This window comes from Trachinotus anak, unplaced genomic scaffold (assembly GCF_046630095.1).
Source record: "Trachinotus anak isolate AG129_WGS33_773 ecotype Australia unplaced genomic scaffold, CSIRO_AGI_Tana_v1 ptg000021l, whole genome shotgun sequence".
Lineage (NCBI taxonomy): Eukaryota > Metazoa > Chordata > Actinopteri > Carangiformes > Carangidae > Trachinotus > Trachinotus anak.
The window spans coordinates 22,462,167-22,478,976 of NW_027273872.1; the positions used below are offsets into that span (position 1 = coordinate 22,462,167).

Below are 16,810 nucleotides of genomic sequence, written 5' to 3' on the forward strand. Positions count from 1 at the left end.
AAAGTCAGCGTTACATTGTGACAGACTGAACAGTGATGACTGTAGCCTGCTGATGTGAGCATCCAGCTCACGTCGCTATGTTAGCCTAAACAAGCTAACGTTAGCCTTTGTGAACACTGCGTGTAGCTTTACTGCAACAGACGCCAGTTGTCACAAAACCTGTTGCTGCACCTGCGCTTGTTAATGCTATTCCACGTGTTGTTGTTAGTGTTTACTGTGCTGCCTTCTTCTCAATGTTTGATGTCAGACTAGTACAAGTGTAGGGTTGTTATCCTGCCCTTGTCAGTCCTGGAAAAATCACACTTCCAGTATCTACCACACCTTCTTACACTACTGTAGAAAAACAAGTACCGTCACGTTTTCAGAGTTTTGGCATCAACTTGCTACCAAAGTATCAGATCCTGTGACATCCATAATAGGTGCCTTGGAAGCTTCATGGAGGCTGTAGTTTTTCACATGCTAACAGATCAATTGTTGTTTCGCAGGGTCCAAATTCTTATGGCAAGAGTCACAGTAGATTCTCATTTAATTAAAGATATGGAGCTGTCAGCTCTTTTACAGGATGCTGCTATTGCTTTAATGTCCCATGAGGGGCACTTTGGAGGCGAAAGTGTTGCCTCTGGTAAGACCTGATAAGGCAAAGATCTCTCTTTCAATTTTAGGCATTTATTTGGGACTCAAAGTTAGAAATATTCTTGTGAATCAGGAAATTCTCAAGATTACAAATAGTTTGAAGTTTTGTCACGACACATTGTTTGATTTCTCATAACATCTGTTAAATCCTGGTCAAAATTAGTGTTAATATTGACCATCACCACGTCTTCATGCAGGACTACATGAGTTTCTCAATTATTAACACGTTCAGCATGTTCACAAACAAACTCACTGTTGCAAGCACCATTGACAATAATACTACTTACAACCTGGTGCTTAAGCCTGGGTTTCAATATTTTTCCCTCCACTACACACTTCAATACAAAGCATGTAATGTTGCATTGACGATATTGATTTTGGGAACTGTTGCGATGCCAAGATAAGCGCACATGCCTCACGGTAAAAATGAGATTCTGATCCATCGAAGCCTTTACTTTCCTGACCTGATTGCTGGGAAGATCTTGCTTCATTTCACCTCTCTATTGAGGCAGGCGCTGTATAAATAGGCACACTGGAAATAGAGCTTCACTCTCAGAGGAGCCTCTCAGGAGAGGGCCTGGACCAATGGCCAGATTTCCAACACTGAGATATAGGCCAGAACATTACAGACATCTGCACTGTAATGATGTTTTGTGGAATCCCTTCACATGTTGAGAAAAGGTTGTAAACACTTGTCTAAAATCTTTGGAATCAGCATGTCTACCTGATTGCCTGAGTGTCTCGTACAGGAAAACTTAGATGTTTCAAAAGAATCGTTCCTCCTGCAGCCAAAACATGTATTCATTTACCATCCATTTACTCTCCCATGCCTCATTTACTGTGTGCCATGACGTCAATACCAGTTATCCTCAACAGTGCTCCTAGTTCTGTTTACTTGTTGTTCTTCATCCCTGTTATGAATATTATTGTCACAATTATGTTTTACATGAATGGACATGTTTTCCCCAAAGACTTCCATGTTCCCCACAAGGCACTAATGAATGAAGACCTCACAATAGCTCTCGTTCTCTGTCAGATAACTGATGACTGTGCAGCCCCGGGGTAAAACCTTTGAGAAATGAAACATGTTTTGTATTTTTGATGGATTTACAAAAACAGTCTGAGAAACGTCACTTATCGCTCCCATTTACTGTTTAATCTTTGATTCAGAGAAGCACTTTTTCCTTAATCCCACACCTTTACTGCAGGTGCTGCAGATTTGTGCCACGGCATTGCATGTGTAGCAATGTATTTCTCTGTAGCTGCTGCTCAACTCTGGTCTGGTCACCTCTGCTGTGTTTTAATGCAACCATTGTTCCCATTCACGCGTTTTTCTGTTCTGGTTGCCAGACACTGGAATGGATAAGAAATACACATAAATAGATCTGGTCTCAGCAGAAGTAATTGAGCATTCACAGATTGGTTGTGCTCTGAACTGTTGCATGCTTCATGTTTAATATTTCCGTGGAACATTGTTAACAATGTTTAGTAGATCTTTGGCTGTGTGTTGAAATAAAGCACAACAATTCGTGAGTCTCCTCTCTGTTGCCACATAAAGTAATAATGAGGTAGTGACTTTGTGACACCTAGTGGTAGAAAAGAGAACAGCATGTCGGATTTTATGAGCGGAGGTGCGCGATACAGCGTCACCACAACGTACCTGCGGGGGCGCTGTACATCTTTGTTAGTGATAATTACAGTTTTTGGATACTTGCTGGGAGCATAACAAGCTGTAAACCCAACAATGACCACCACCTTATAAAGTTGATATGCCCAATGAGTTAATCAAAACACATCAAGCAGCATCTCATCTCATTTTAGCTCTGTTTTGGTTTCCACCAGCTGCTGATGAAAGTTCTGGCTCTTTAGCTGCTAAATGCTGCGCTCTCATCACCAGCTAGTCGCTAACTTTGTCTGTCTGTTGTTTGGTGTTGGGCAGCTAGTGAACAGTGGTTGTTTTTTTGTTTTGTTTCTGAAAACAGCTCCCTGCTACTGCTGGGAACAAAGAGTGAACCAAAACAGTAAAGCCATCAGCTCTAAAACCAAAATAATGAGCTGAAATACAACATTAAAATGCTGTGTAGAACTGAGGGAAACTGCAGTCGTGGAATAATTCTCTGTGGGTTTGTCCCTAAAAGCGACCCCTTTACCGTTGCAGGTAGTTTTGATCATTATTAGTTGGCTTACAAATATTGATTAATGCAGCTTTAAAAATGTTTTTGTCTGAGTGACCTCAGTCAAGTCTTCATCTGACTTTTTATGGATGGATTTACTCCCAGGTTGGCAATATATATTTTTAATAAGCCCTTCTCCCCCCAGTGTGTATGAATATTTTGAATGTGAAAAGGTTTTGGGAAATGGGCTTTAAAAAATTACTAAATATGGTCATATATCCAGTATTTCACAATAAAGGAAGCTATTTGAAAGATATTCAATACTTGATGAGTCCAAAAGGTGATGAAGGGTATTTTTAGGGTATTACTACATCTGCTGTGAGCAATTATGTCAGATTTGTAGTTATGGCCACTGTTCAATCATGACATTGTGACTGATCATTGTATCAGATTCATTTACACTGCTCAAATAACACTGTCCACACACAGAGGGGGCACCCTCCGACCCTGTGGTAGAAGGCTTTTTTAAATGGCATTTTTATGCTGAATTTGCCAAATAATAAAATTGTTTTAATCCATGAATGGGCTAGTTTTTAGCAGTGAATGGAGTAGCAAGGATCTCATGCTAACAGTAAGAGAGTGAGGGAGAGAGAGAGAGACAGAGAGAGAAAACAGGAAAGTCTCAGAGGAGTAAAAAAGCTGCCAAAAGGAATCTAACCCAAATCTCCTTCATTTTTCCCTCCCTTGAGTGGCAAAGCACTTCAAGAGAAACTGATTTGCATGCAATTGTCTTCTGATTAAATCCTAATCTATTTTTACACCTCAGTGATGAGACAGTCTTTGTTATAAGTCCTCTCTTAAACAGAGGACTTACAGCAGCAGTCCTTTCAGCTGAGGGGTGACAGCCTATCATACGCCACCTGATGCAACTTCAGATGTTTCTGAACAACCAGTCATTACAATGTGGAGGTTATAACACAAGTGGCTGTAGACCAGGTGGTAGTTTGTATTGGTTACAAATTACAGTTAGTGTAGTTAGTGGTTTAATCCCCAGCTCCACTTGTCAAATAGCCCTTGAGCAAGACACGAGTCACAGTCCTGTTACTCTGCTTTTCACTGACCTGTGGCATCCAACCTGAATTCTGGACACATGCGTAACTGAGACAGTGGGTGGTAAATTAAGTTAAATGTCCAGAGGACTGCTGTACAACACCTCATTGTCAAACTAAAGTGATTATCTCTTTAGTACCCTTGGAAAAAATTGAAAAAGTGTTGATGAAAGCATTAAGGACTATTATTACCCTTCCAGAGTAAATGATTCCAGATGTGGGACGATTACTGGGTTTAAAAAAAGTAAATTTGTGGGCCAAGGTGAAAGAGCTCATTATCCTTCATCATTAGTTTAGTCCAAGAGGTGGATCCCATAATTCTAAGCAGTCTCAGTGGCAATTAACTTTCCTGGGGTACAATCCACACGATAATGTTTGTAGTTAAAATATTTTCTGCCATAGTAAACTTAAGATGCCAGGCAGAAGGAAGCCTTCACCACACAACAGATTATTTGTAGGCATGGGTCACAGGATGAAACACCTTTACATATGCCTCAAGAACTGTTCCCATTATAACACCAGATGGAATACAGAAACTTTTATGTCTTTTTCATTTCACCAGTTAAATCTCTTCCCTTTAACTTGTCCATTTGCTGCCAAATTGTCACTCGTGTATCCAAATGCAGACAGCATTTTCTCCAGACAAGACCAGGCGTGTGCCGCTAACGCGTTTTTAATTATGTGAGGATTAATTCTGCTGGGATCAAAGCCGACAGGCATGGATGGATCCCCCAAATATCCAGTTGTACAGTCCCACTGACAGAGCAACTCGTTCACAAAGTGCTTACATTTTTAAATGGAAATGTAAACAAGAAAGTATTAATTCATTACGGCTTACAGACAAATTATTTAGTATACTGTACATAGACTGAAATAAGTTTGAAGGTGTAGTACTTGTATGTAAGGTTTGTCCAGCAGCATGTTAAAGAGATCATCTGTGGCTTTTCCTTGACTAATATGACTCAATAACTGAACACACAGCCAGTTTATAAAAGGTTTTACCTTTCCTACCCACCTCCTACACAGAAAATCAGACGTTTTTGGTTTGTTTTTAAGCTTGCAGTAGTTGATTTATTCAGCCACTCAGGGGCAGACAGAAAGTAATTAGTTACTTTACACAATGCATTACTTTTGTTACAAAGTGAAGCTCCATCAAAGGTGCCTTTCCACAACCCAAAAGTCCCATATTCTGTATTGTACAGTGTAGAAAAAGAAAACAAGAGAACTAGCAGCTAACTGACCATCAACACCAGCTTGATGTTACACAAGTCCTGTACTCACTGTGAAGCCACATGTTCAGACCATAGACTGTAAATCTGGATGGACATAGCCTGACGTCACCCATTTGAAGCTCAGAGCGGGCTGCTCCACTGTCGCCATCTTGGCAGTGCCTGACTGGCGTCTGGGAGGTGGGGCGTGTGTGGAGTCGAGACTTCAGTGCATGATGGTTTTTGCCAAGCATATGTTCACCCACTTGCCACTCAAAGCAGTATGCCCTCAATTCTGCAGAACTTTAAGCCTTAATAAAATTCAAACAGGTGAGCTATATAAAAGTTCCCCCCGGTACAGTTGTCATGAAGGAGGAAATTAGCTATAGAGAGCAAAACTGTTTTTTGTACCAGGCAGTAAACATGTTTATTTCTGCTGTATAGCTGGACATTTGAGCATGTAAGTCGATGAGGATTTACCGTAGGGACTGACTTGCTTTTGGAGGCAGCCTCAAGAGGCTATTCGAGGAACTGCACCTTTTTTGCGTTTTTGGAACTTCAGGGTTGGTTTCATTTTTCAGCCCTGGAAGTTTCCGCTCAGTTCAAACACCCTCCAGCTCTAAAAACACATGGGATTCTTGAATAAATAAGACAACTTTTTTATGTAAATAAGACAACTTTTCATTACCAGGAAGTGTATTTCTCTTCGGATAAAGGCTAGCAGCCCCCTCACCATGAGATGTTCGATCCCCGGCTCCTCCGGTCCACATGTCGAAGTGTCCTTGGGCAAGGCACTGAACCCCAAACTGCCTCTGATGGCTGTCCCATCAGCGTATGAGTGTGTGTGAATGTTAGAAGCACTCCATGTGTAGATGTAAGTGCTGTATGACTGTGTGTGTGAATGGGTGAATGCGGCTCATGTTGTAAAGCGCTTTGAGTGGTCAGTAAGACTAGAAAAGCACTATATAAGCAGTCCATTTACCATTTATGTTCCACCATCTAGCTGCCAACTTTGTCTGCCTGTCAGCTGATGAAGGTAGTGTTCACCTGGTATTTCATAGCTTTTTCCTGTAGCTGCCTCCAGCAACTGGAAAACAGGGTCAGTGCTGAGACCAAAATGAACAATAAATGTGCCACTTTAAGAACAAAGCAATGAGCTGAAAGACAGACCTGCAGGCTTGAGTGTATAACTCTCTGTCAGTGTGATCCACCTCTTTCACATTATACTTCCCCATTTGATTAATTTTATGACAAAAAATAATATTGATTGGTAAACACAACAAGGACACAAGGACTAGATAATGAAAGACCCACAATGGCCAGAACTGATGAACATTGAGGAGTTTTATGCAAATTTGACTAACAGCACTCACAGATGCCTAAATGCTCTACAGTGACTTTTCCCTTTCTGAACTGTACATAACAAGTCACCAAATTTCATATGTTCTGTCTTTGTTGTCTGTAGTTACACACTCAGCACAGCTCCGAGACACTGGGTCCTAACATCAGGACGACTGAGCACTTATCTGACCCCGCATCACTAACTGTTAAAGGTGGCGGTGTCACCCACTCTATACATTTAGAGCTATCAAAAAACCATTTACTGGAACCTGTCTTCCATTTCACAGCATTAATATCTCAACAGTGACACAACCACAAGGCTTAGACAATATATTAATGACACTGCACATTTGCAAAAGCTCTAGATACCATTAAAAATATGTTGTTCATTTTTAAGTGTACAGTTTTTTTTGCTTGACTCCATTCTTCTCTCCTCTCTTCATTCCTCCCTCAGCTGTCTTGCCTCCACCAGTCACCAGTTCAACAAGCAACAAGGTGGTTTTATTTCAAGCGCTGCACAAAGGTCTGACTGGAGAGGAACTGCTGTCTTGGCAGGATTTCAATTTAATTACCCATCCAGGGTTTCAGTGCATTGAGCATGTTTGTAAAAATGAATGTTGTTCTTATTGATGTAAATTTAGACTATGTCCTCTTTAAAGAGTCCTCATTAAATATTTTTATGAGTACAAGAAAATTAAAATGTTAATACTGTCAGACCTTTCACAGGACCTTCATTGCATGAAAAACAAGTATAAACTGAGCCGGCTCTGCTGATAGACAGACCTTTGGGAGATTTGAATAAAGTCTCCATTTCTGTGCTTTTTGTCAAGCTGAAGATTCACTCGTTCCCCAGTAAATAATTATTCAGTGTAAACCGGCATTAGACATGCTTCTGAGTGTCCTATATTTAGAAAATGTCTTTCCAAATTCCCAGTTCACAGCGCCATAATTCATTCAATTAAACAGATTGTTTGAGAGAACAGCTAAGGAGTAAGAATAGCACTGAAATTAATCGATTGAGCACATTCATTACATTTTGAGGCTTTCCTAATCACGTCCCTCCAATGTTCATTAAATATTAATAACTGACATGATTATTATTTGAAATATTTGACAAAAATACATGCAAGAGCCAAAAGGTAGAGACAAAGACTTTGACATGTCTCAGAGCAATGTTAGTGGCAGCACAGTTCCCAGTCAAATGGGTCAGTCCTGTGCTGCAAGTGGTTGTTTCATGCTATTAGAGTTGAGCTATTGCTAATAATATCGAATGAGAGCACTGAAACAGATGTGCCTCTGCTGGCTATGTGGAAAAATGGCAGGTTTTCAGAAGTTACGCAGGAGGTATGACAGCAGTGATTTATATTTACACTCATCACATGATTCTGAGGTATTGACAAGGAGCTCAGCATTTTGACCTTAGACACATGTTTAACCCAAAATTATACAACTGATACAATAACAACAACTAATCAGTCAAAATCCAATCATATCCTTCTCTCCTCACCAACTCGGTCACTCAGCTGCTACAAGAACTATGAAGCACAATAAAAAGAGCTGTTGGGGGTTGGCAGTGACGCCTTACTTACAAATGTCTGTAGCCTTTGCAGCAGAAAGGGAAATTTGTTAAATTGAGCTGGCATAATGAAAGTCAATGTGGCATTACTCACTTTTAAATCATAAAACCAAACTAGACTTAAACACTGTACCTAGGGCACTGACCTCTGATACCTTTAATCCTGTGCACTAAAAAAGAGCAAGTTAATTTTAGTTGCCATTTTTAAGTTTGAAAATTTCATACAATGAAGTTTACATGACTGAATTTTAAATAAGCTTAATATTAAGTCAACATAACTTAAGACAAATAATTATATTTACTCAGCTTTTTCAAGGCTATCAGTTTCAGTTTCAGATTTTTTTTTAAGTAAGATCAACTTGCCAGAGTTTACAGAATAATAAGGAAAGAACTTTTCTGTCAACTTGCAAAGACTTTCTGTGTGTGGATGTGTCATGTTTTGTGTTTCTTTGTGGATTTTTTTCTTGTGGATCTAGTTCCTGCACTCATTACTGTGATGTTTGTGACTTTTTAACAGATCATATGTCGTTAGCCTTTTCTACACTGTGAACAAAAAATATTGTTTGGTTGGTTGTATAATTTACATGATAACAAGTGGCCCATCACTTGTTATCATGTGAGCAAAGTTACATACTCAGGTCCCATGGTGACACCTGAGCCGGTTTGCTGAGGAAGAATATGGTCGAAATATGTGGAAAAGAAGCAAGTAAGTGACCTTTGAGTTTTGTATTTTTTACCAGAGACATGTCTTCCCACACTAAGAATGTGTCTCTGTGCTTAAATTATTAGCTATAATTGTCAATTATCAAACATAGTTCACATATTTGCATTTACATGTCCCCAAATTCATTTAAGCACTTAGATATTTACATCAAGTCAGAGTGTTATTTTGTCAGCAAAAAGGTATTGAGTAGCTTCAGGTAATAACTATAAAAGAAACATCTGTAATCATGAAACATGAATTCTTTTTGGATTAATTTGATTGGAGGAAGATTTTTTTTGTCTGTATATTTCATTTTTCAATAAATCTGATTTCAGTCTATTAATACGGAAAATATAGTGCATGAGTTTGGTTCTGGGAACAAAGTTTCAACAGACATGTAAAACAGTCAAACTTTATAAAATGCTTTCTCAGTTTGGAGCCCTGCAGCACAGTCAAATGGGCCTGAGCTCAGTCTGCGTCTCACAGCCGCCTCAACAGCTTCCTGACAGCATGGCAGCTCCAACTCTGCTCTGACGTTTGTTTCATGACAGGAGGTCAGTGCTGCTTTTTCACTCAGACAGCTAAACCCACTGCAATGAGGAGGAGAATTAGCTTCTAAGTACCTGTCCATTTCACATTTATTCTTAGACAGTTCCTGAAATATGTTGCTCAAGAAATGCTTCCCTCTCCAGTTTATTCCTGTGTGTTCCTCTGCATTTATTTCTGTGTGCATTTATCTGGTGATATATGGATGAGGATCTTTTTCCTTATTTAAAATGTTTTTGTGTTCACTGAAGGTGGCAGAGTTAATTATGTTTAAAGAAAAGCTGTCGATCTCATTATGCATAGAAGGCTGAATGTTCACCTCTTATATAATACCAAATATCCACGGCGGAGGAGGTGGAGGCAATCTGTAATGCTCAAACAACCCATGCAGCGCTGCAAGAAACCAGGTTGTTTCATAGCATCTTCATGCTACAGCAACCAATGTCATCTACACTGCAAGGCAGTGATACTGTCTGCAGAGCAACTTTATAGGCAACTGTCAGACGACTGGTTGCACACCTGTAAGAATTTTGTGAAGAAAAAAAATTCATGGAAAGTTGGAAATACAAAGGAGATATTTGTGCTAGTGCTTGTTATCCACTCCTGAGCATGAAGCAGTCCCTTCAAATCTGAATAAAAGCACCATTCCTCCTTCCTTACACAACGTGCCCTTTTTTCTGTTGCGAGAGCCAACACTCGCCCATGTGTTTGCATTACTTTAACCTGACAATCTGACACTGGGATTTCCTACAAGCAAGTGTAGTGCGTGGGCTGCTTTGTTGAGCTGAGATATGCAGGGTCATGTGTGGATGCGTGGGAGAGAGTGTACAGTATTAGATTCTAAGTATATTGACTTGCACATAGTGAACTAAAAGAATTGTTGGCAATCAAGTCAAGTTAACTTAGGAAGAAATTACCACTGATATAGATGCACTACTCCAAACATACCTTTCAACAGCAGCACTGAAATCTGGGTTTCTCGTCTTAACAAGGCAACCCAACACAGAAAAGAGGTACTGGGCTCAGCCTTAGACAGACTGTGTGATCTGTCTCTGCCATCTAGTGGAGAGTGAACATGACTGGCTCACAGAATTGATGAGTTCCTCCGCCTGTATCTAAGTCATTTTACAAACCCTCTGTTACTTTGATTGATGCATTGCGTCAATCACTTTTCAACAAAAATTAATTTGTCATTAATTTGTCATTAACAAAAAATGTAATTGTCAGCCTTATCACATGGCATACACATGTAGACAGACGTGAGAAGCTACACGTAGCCTATTTTTAGGGCGTATACTAGTTGTGAGGTTCATATTGAAGAACTTTACAGGGGAACCGTGAAGGCAACAGTTACCATGACAACAGTACACAAATTGAAGGGCCCGCTTGAGGAGCGCCGCTGTGTGCTAAGGCTCTTCCTCTCATCGCTTGTTCCGTGTGTGAACATCTTCCTCACACGGTAGGCTGAATTCATTACGAACATTCATTCTGAAGAAGTGTCTTATCGTTTCTTTTCTCATGCTAGCTAATCCGTACAGTAGCGAGACCCAGTTTTTGTTTATCCCGAGAAACAACAACCCGGAGTTGTCTCGTAACGTTAGCTAACTTTGGCACGAATTCATTGGGGATATTTATAATATACATAGATATTTCTCATTTAAAAAGGGTACTTAAACTAGACTTTGATGTGCCCTCCTTCAACACAGGGCATCAAGTCAAAAGAGGTAATTACAAGAAAGAGTAATTAAAAGCATCATGTAAATCAAAAGCCCTGCTCATCAATGGTCCAGCCCCACAGGTGTTTTCACTTTAGCCTGATTAGGCCTCCTCTAATGATCTAAATAATTCTCATTAGCACATTGAGTTTGATAACACCCAGCGCACAAAAAGCACCTGAGCCTTTAATAATAATAAATACAATTTAAACAAGAAAATGGCCAATAGCAAATCGGGAGTTGAGCTGTAAACAATATGAACCATTGCCTGCGGAAATGTGTCTTAAGAAAGGACTTCAAAGGACCTAAAAGTTAACACTGAAGTAAAAAGCAGACAGGAGCATCCAGAGCTGAGGAGCCTCTACATCAAAGCGTCGGCCACCTTTAGTCACTGGCCTGAGGGTGAGAATAGTCAGGGTCTCACTGCTTTGGCAATATTAGAAATTCAGTTCTGGGCTAGTTTTGCCTCAAATAAAATGTTTTATTTGAGTTAATGAAGTTCATGTCGTTTGTTTTCATTCGTTTTCTCTCTGTAACCTGCAGGCAAATCAAACACTGAGCCAGTGCAGCACCAGATGCCAGAGAAAACCTCAGAGATGTCGTCACCACAACCCAGTAAGTTTCTGTCACAATGCTATGCTTCACACACAAGAAACAAGTCAAAATGAATCAGTTACTGATTTATGATTGATTAATTTGTACCATTGTTGTCATTATCTTTCCAACAGAGGGACCAGAGATCACTTCAGGCAGTGTTGCTGTTGCAGAAACTGAAAGTGCTGCCAAATCACATAAACAAGGTATAGTGGGCAAAGAGACAAATCCGGAAACAGAGACAAAACTATAGGAAACTACATGCTCTCATTAGTTTTGTTTTTCACTCCATTTGCGTAGACATGAGGAGAAAGAGGAGGGAGACACGACAAAGCCCATTCAAAGTGCCAGACAGTAACAGCATTTTTCTACAGAGTGCAAATGAAAAAGAGAGCAAAAAAGAGGTTGGTGTGTGTGCTTGAGTTGTGTTTGTAGAAATAAACGGTTTTACATCCACTGAGTGATATTTGTGTGACTCAGTGTTTGCCAAAAGTGAAAAATTGATCATTGCTGTGTTTAAGTCATGCTGCTGTTCTCCTCCGTGCTCAGGAGATGCGTAAATTCCTGGCTCTGCCAATTGATAAGAAGACGACCCACGCAGCACGAATGATGGCCAAGATGAAGAAAGAGCTGGTGGGAAAACTGGAGGAGGAGGAGGAGGAGGAGGAGGTGGGAAATGAGAGGATGAAGAATCTAAAACAAATCAAGAGTAAAACAACTTTCCCTAAACAAACACCAGGCAGACATGAGCTGAAGATGGCCATGATGAAACGAGGTGAGAGGAGACAGAGTAGGGTGGTCAAATTTTGTATAGGTGCTACTTGTAGCTTTTTGAAACCCCTATCTGTATTCCACAGCCATCAGATGGCTAACCTACTAATTTAAATGATAACTGTTGTTTGTTCCCAGAAAATGTTACAAAAGACAGCAAACATGACTTAATCTCCATGGAACGGCAGAAGGCAGTGCTGGAGGTAACTGTTTTTAGTGGTTGCTAAAATCTTAATAGGCAGGTTCTCAGTCTACTGTGACAGGTGCTTTTTGCATGAGTGTTTGCTTTCTATCAGCTATCTGGTCTTCCTGAACCACACGTGTTAAACAAAAATCTGACTGTTAATCAGTATCTACTCCTTCCATTACCAATACGTCTCTAACTGTATTTACGTCCCTTCTGAATCTCCACTGCTGCCTCATCCTCCCTGATTCAGTTATCTATATTGACGAAGAGGGGTGAGATTTCGAGGATGGACAAGGCCATTGCAAAAGAGGAGAGACAGCTTAAACAGCTTGAAAGGATCATTGCAAGAGACAACCTCATCTTTGAAGAGTTCCTCAGGGAGAATGAGAAAAAGTCTGTGGAGGCCAGAACATTGTGAGTATCAACATTCGAAACAACATGCTTAGCATATTATTGTGACTGAAGATCAAATTGTGGATCTTGAAAATCTATTTTGCTCTTATTATAATCTCAATACAGACTGGTGTTTATCCTAACAACATTCATATGGTGTTTAAAAAGTCACATTGCAAGTGATTGTCTTGTCTCTGTTGTTAGTTTTGAACGGGAGGCCAAATCAAAACAGGAGAAGAATGCTGAGATCAAGAAATTGACTGCTGAAATAGGGACCATAAAAAGGTAGCACTCTGATGATGTTGTGTAATTTACAGGTGTATATCAGTTAATCATACTTTATGTGCATAAAAGGAAATACTAAGTAGAGTGGAAAATTATAATGAAGGTGAATAGCGTTGGAAAGACACAGTGTCACGTCATGTGGATTTAAATCTGGTCTTTCTTCTTCACAGTGAACTCGCCAAGTTTGAAGAAATCCTCATGGACTACAAGAGATACAAAGAGCTTCTGTTCAAGCTGTCTCCTCCAGAGTGGCAGGAGGCCCAGAAGGCTAAGGCTTTGAAAGCTAAAGTTCTGTTTGACAAAGATGCACAGGACAAACAGAAAAGGAAGCCTACGGAGTCAGCAATAAGGAACGGCAAGTACTTCAGCACGTTGCTAGGAAAACCAAGTAAATCAATATAAAATAGATTATGAGGAGAGGGGTGACAATGGTTAATGTCCTGAAATAGTTCATTATTATTATTATTATTATTATTATTATTATTATTATTATTATTATTATTATTATTATTATTATTATTATTATTATTATTACACAGCAAGTATTGAAAGTGCTAGTGGTGTGATTTGAATGGTAACATGCACACAGGTTTGGAGGTCCAGGTGTCCAGTCTAGGTCAAGAGCTGCCTTCCATCAGAGAGAACAGGCTGACCTTAGCCCACAACGACACAGTGTAAGGACACACCAACACACTCACCTTAGTCACAACAGTGATGACAGCGTATGCACTCTATATGTTTTGTGGATTCATACACACTGAAGCAATGGTAGATAAGGTGGGTAATTTATAATGCAAGAGAAACTAATTTTTAGCTGTTAAAAACACGTCCTTGTATACTGTTTCGTGTGATATATTTTATATGGTCATTTAAACATTCTTACACACTTCATTTCTCTCCATTGTCGCACGCAGCATGCTAGTATCATTTTGCACATCTTGTAGAAAATTCTGTTCTCATGCTGCTACAAAGCTTCCTCCTGACCCCAACATCTGTCTTTGGCATTTCAGGATCACAAACTTTAATGTGGATGTGGACAGCTCAGAGTATGAGGTCAGTTTTCCACTGAAGCATCGTGTCTTTTAATCTTAATGTTTTTATTTGCAGTGCTCACAGAACACCTGTCTTTCCCACCTCGTTGTGTCACCTCTCTGCAGGATGAGCCAGAGCTGTACTTTTCTGATCCCCAGCAGCTTCTAGATCTGGTGACTGAGCTGACAGACCAGAACTTGTCCCTGATCCAGAATTCCACAAGGGTGGAAGTGACAATGGAGGGGCTCCGACAGTCTGTAGAGACGACCAGGAAGAAGATGTAAGCATTGTTAGTGGAGGCTCTGTGAATGAATGATTTTGGCATTTGCCATTTTCACCTGTTGGATTTCACTCTGACATTATTACCATATGGTCACAGAGTTATTTGTCTCTTGTTTTTATTAATTCTCTGTTTTTTGTAGGAATTTCACATCTATTTTTATACTCTGAGTTACCCAATACCATATTCATTTCTTCATACTCCTCTCTCTGTCACATCCATCCAATGATCAATCCTTTCCTGTCTGTAGTGAAAAGAAGGAAGAGCAGCTAACACTACAGATAAATGACATGAAACGGAGAGTGGACAAAGAGAAGACGAGAGGCAACAAGCTCAAACAGAAGGTTGAGCTCCATGTCTCACTGCACACTGAAGACCAGGTAAGCAAGCACAAAATGTTTAACATTTTTCTTCCAAATCACTTTTCAGATCTGAAAGCTCTTCAAATTATCTCTGAGGTAACAACACCCATATGTTAGGTGGCAGCCGCAGTGTTGACTATCTGATTGTCTTTCTCATGCTGACAGGATTTGATGCTCGATGCTCTGGGTGAGAAGGTGGCAGAGGTGCATCGCAGCTGCGTGGATGACAGGATAACCAACCTCAGCACCTTGGAGAAGCTTGTCAGTATTGAGAACCGTATGTCCTCACTGCTGCAGGGCCTCGAGAGCCTCCCTGAACATATCTTGGAGATGATAAAGAGGATAAAGGACAGTGAGAAGAGGAGCAGGTATGTGTCAGTAACTATACTTTGCTTACTTTCTACTTACTGAAAGAATGAAAATGATTATGTAACAAATTCAAGGCTTTTGTGAAGATAAATCACAGTTTTGTCACAACATAACTCCATCACACCAGGATAGTTTTTCCTTCAATATATTCATTCCAAGCTCAATAAAAATATGTTATTTTAAATCCTTTCCCTCTTTGTACATTATGGAACAGGGAGCGTGAAGAAAAGCTTAGAGAGCAGAGAGAGAAACAGAAAGAAAGGATGAGGAGGTATATGGAGAGATCCCTGGCTGACTCCAAGAAAATAGTAAGTCATTTGCTTAAAATTCCTTCATGATGCCTTTTATACTGTTCTTTAGAAATTGTATTACTACTAGTAAACACAAAAATTTAATTTAAACAATTTCATATCAGTAAATTATCACTACATTCATTTGGTGAACACCTGTCCTAAACACTGAAACTGAATCTGCAGTAAAAGTGAAAAAATGCTTAAACTCCGTCCCATTTTCTTTCAGAGTGGGAGAAAGCTCATGCCCAAATGCATGCCAGTCACCCCGAAAGTCAAAGTCAACAATGTGGACAACATTCCCACTGAGGACGAGCTCCATGCCTACCTCTTCACCTCTGAGGACAAAGAGTAAAACAAAAAAGCAATCAAACAATAAACAAAAACAAAATTATGCAAAGAAAATTATGTTAAATGTTAAATGCAATCAGCTTATTTAGCACATATGATTTGGGACTGCCCAAATATTATTTACTACTGGATTAAAATCCTTCACGCTCTGACTGAGGTCAAACCAGATCCATTTCTGGCTGTTTTTGGTGTGAAAGCTTCTGATATACGTGTCAAACAACCAATCTGATTCTATGAAACGGGAAGCAGAAGAACCCACCAGCCCACTTAGCCCTGGTAAAAGATAGAAAGCTGACCTGCAGCTAGAAAAAAAACAAATTGCACCAAGAGGGAATATAAGGAAGTTTTATTTGATAAGGTAACTTTTTATAGAATCAATAAGGTGAGCTCATCATCTGCTGTTGATAATAACACATACCCCCACCATCCCCCCGCATTTTTTTTGTTTTGTTTTGTTTTGTTTTATTGTCTGTCAAGTTAAACTAGTGGTTTTGGCACATGACCCCTTATAATAAGTGAGTGCCTCGTTGTTAAACCCATCAGGTTTTGGATGTCAGTGAGTTGTTCGCTCTTCTTACCTTCTCACATAGTTTTATATCACTAGCTGTGTAAATTATCAAATATTTCACAAAAAATAAAACAAAAATAAAAAACTTTTTTGTGAAAATTTATTTTTTCCTTTTCTCTCTCCTATTAATCATCTCATGACCCCTCTTATTTAACTTGTGACCCTTGAGAGGAGGCCCACCCTGGTTCGGGAACCACTCTGCTCAAGTATTTAAAACTAGGTCCACCTCAACAAGCTACAACAGTAAAATGCTGCTTACACACTGATGCATCTGTATCAGTAATGTTATTTACTGTAATATGTGATTTACAGAATACAGAATTTTCTGCAAATTGTGTACTTTCATTTTTGTTACTTCAAGTGAATTCTGCTGATGATGCTTT

At 39.7% G+C, this 16,810-nt stretch overlaps 1 protein-coding gene across 3 annotated transcripts; it reads left to right on the forward strand.

The window, feature by feature from the left end:
* The first annotated feature begins 10,561 nt into the window (after positions 1–10,561).
* cfap100 (cilia and flagella associated protein 100) lies at positions 10,562–16,696 on the forward strand. 3 transcript variants are annotated; one of them, XM_071506701.1, is made up of 16 exons: positions 10,562–10,689; positions 11,489–11,560; positions 11,674–11,745; positions 11,840–11,947; positions 12,092–12,314; positions 12,449–12,513; positions 12,748–12,911; positions 13,095–13,175; positions 13,346–13,530; positions 13,765–13,849; positions 14,186–14,228; positions 14,333–14,487; positions 14,738–14,867; positions 15,015–15,217; positions 15,433–15,526; positions 15,738–16,696. In XM_071506701.1, the coding sequence occupies exons 4-16, from the start codon at positions 11,921–11,923 to the stop codon at positions 15,861–15,863; spliced, it is 1,581 nt and encodes a 526-aa protein (XP_071362802.1). In that variant the 5' UTR covers positions 10,562–10,689; positions 11,489–11,560; positions 11,674–11,745; positions 11,840–11,920; the 3' UTR covers positions 15,864–16,696. The 3 variants fall into 3 exon arrangements, with proteins under 3 accessions (XP_071362802.1, XP_071362801.1, XP_071362803.1); XM_071506700.1 differs by having other exon boundaries at positions 10,563–10,689; positions 11,840–11,943; positions 12,089–12,314; positions 15,738–16,692; XM_071506702.1 differs by lacking the exon at positions 10,562–10,689 and adding an exon at positions 11,246–11,347 and having other exon boundaries at positions 11,840–11,943; positions 12,089–12,314; positions 15,738–16,695.
* Positions 16,697–16,810: the final 114 nt, after the last annotated feature.

Excerpts from the sequence above, each read along its gene's own strand:
- cfap100 (XM_071506700.1), top strand. The coding sequence starts at position 11,521 with ATGCCAGAGAAAACCTCAGAGATGTCGTCACCACAACCCA. Across the intron at positions 12,315-12,448 it reads GATGGCCATGATGAAACGAG|AAAATGTTACAAAAGACAGC; the intron begins GTGAGAGGAGAC and ends GTTTGTTCCCAG. Across the intron at positions 12,912-13,094 it reads TCTGTGGAGGCCAGAACATT|TTTTGAACGGGAGGCCAAAT; the intron begins GTGAGTATCAAC and ends CTCTGTTGTTAG.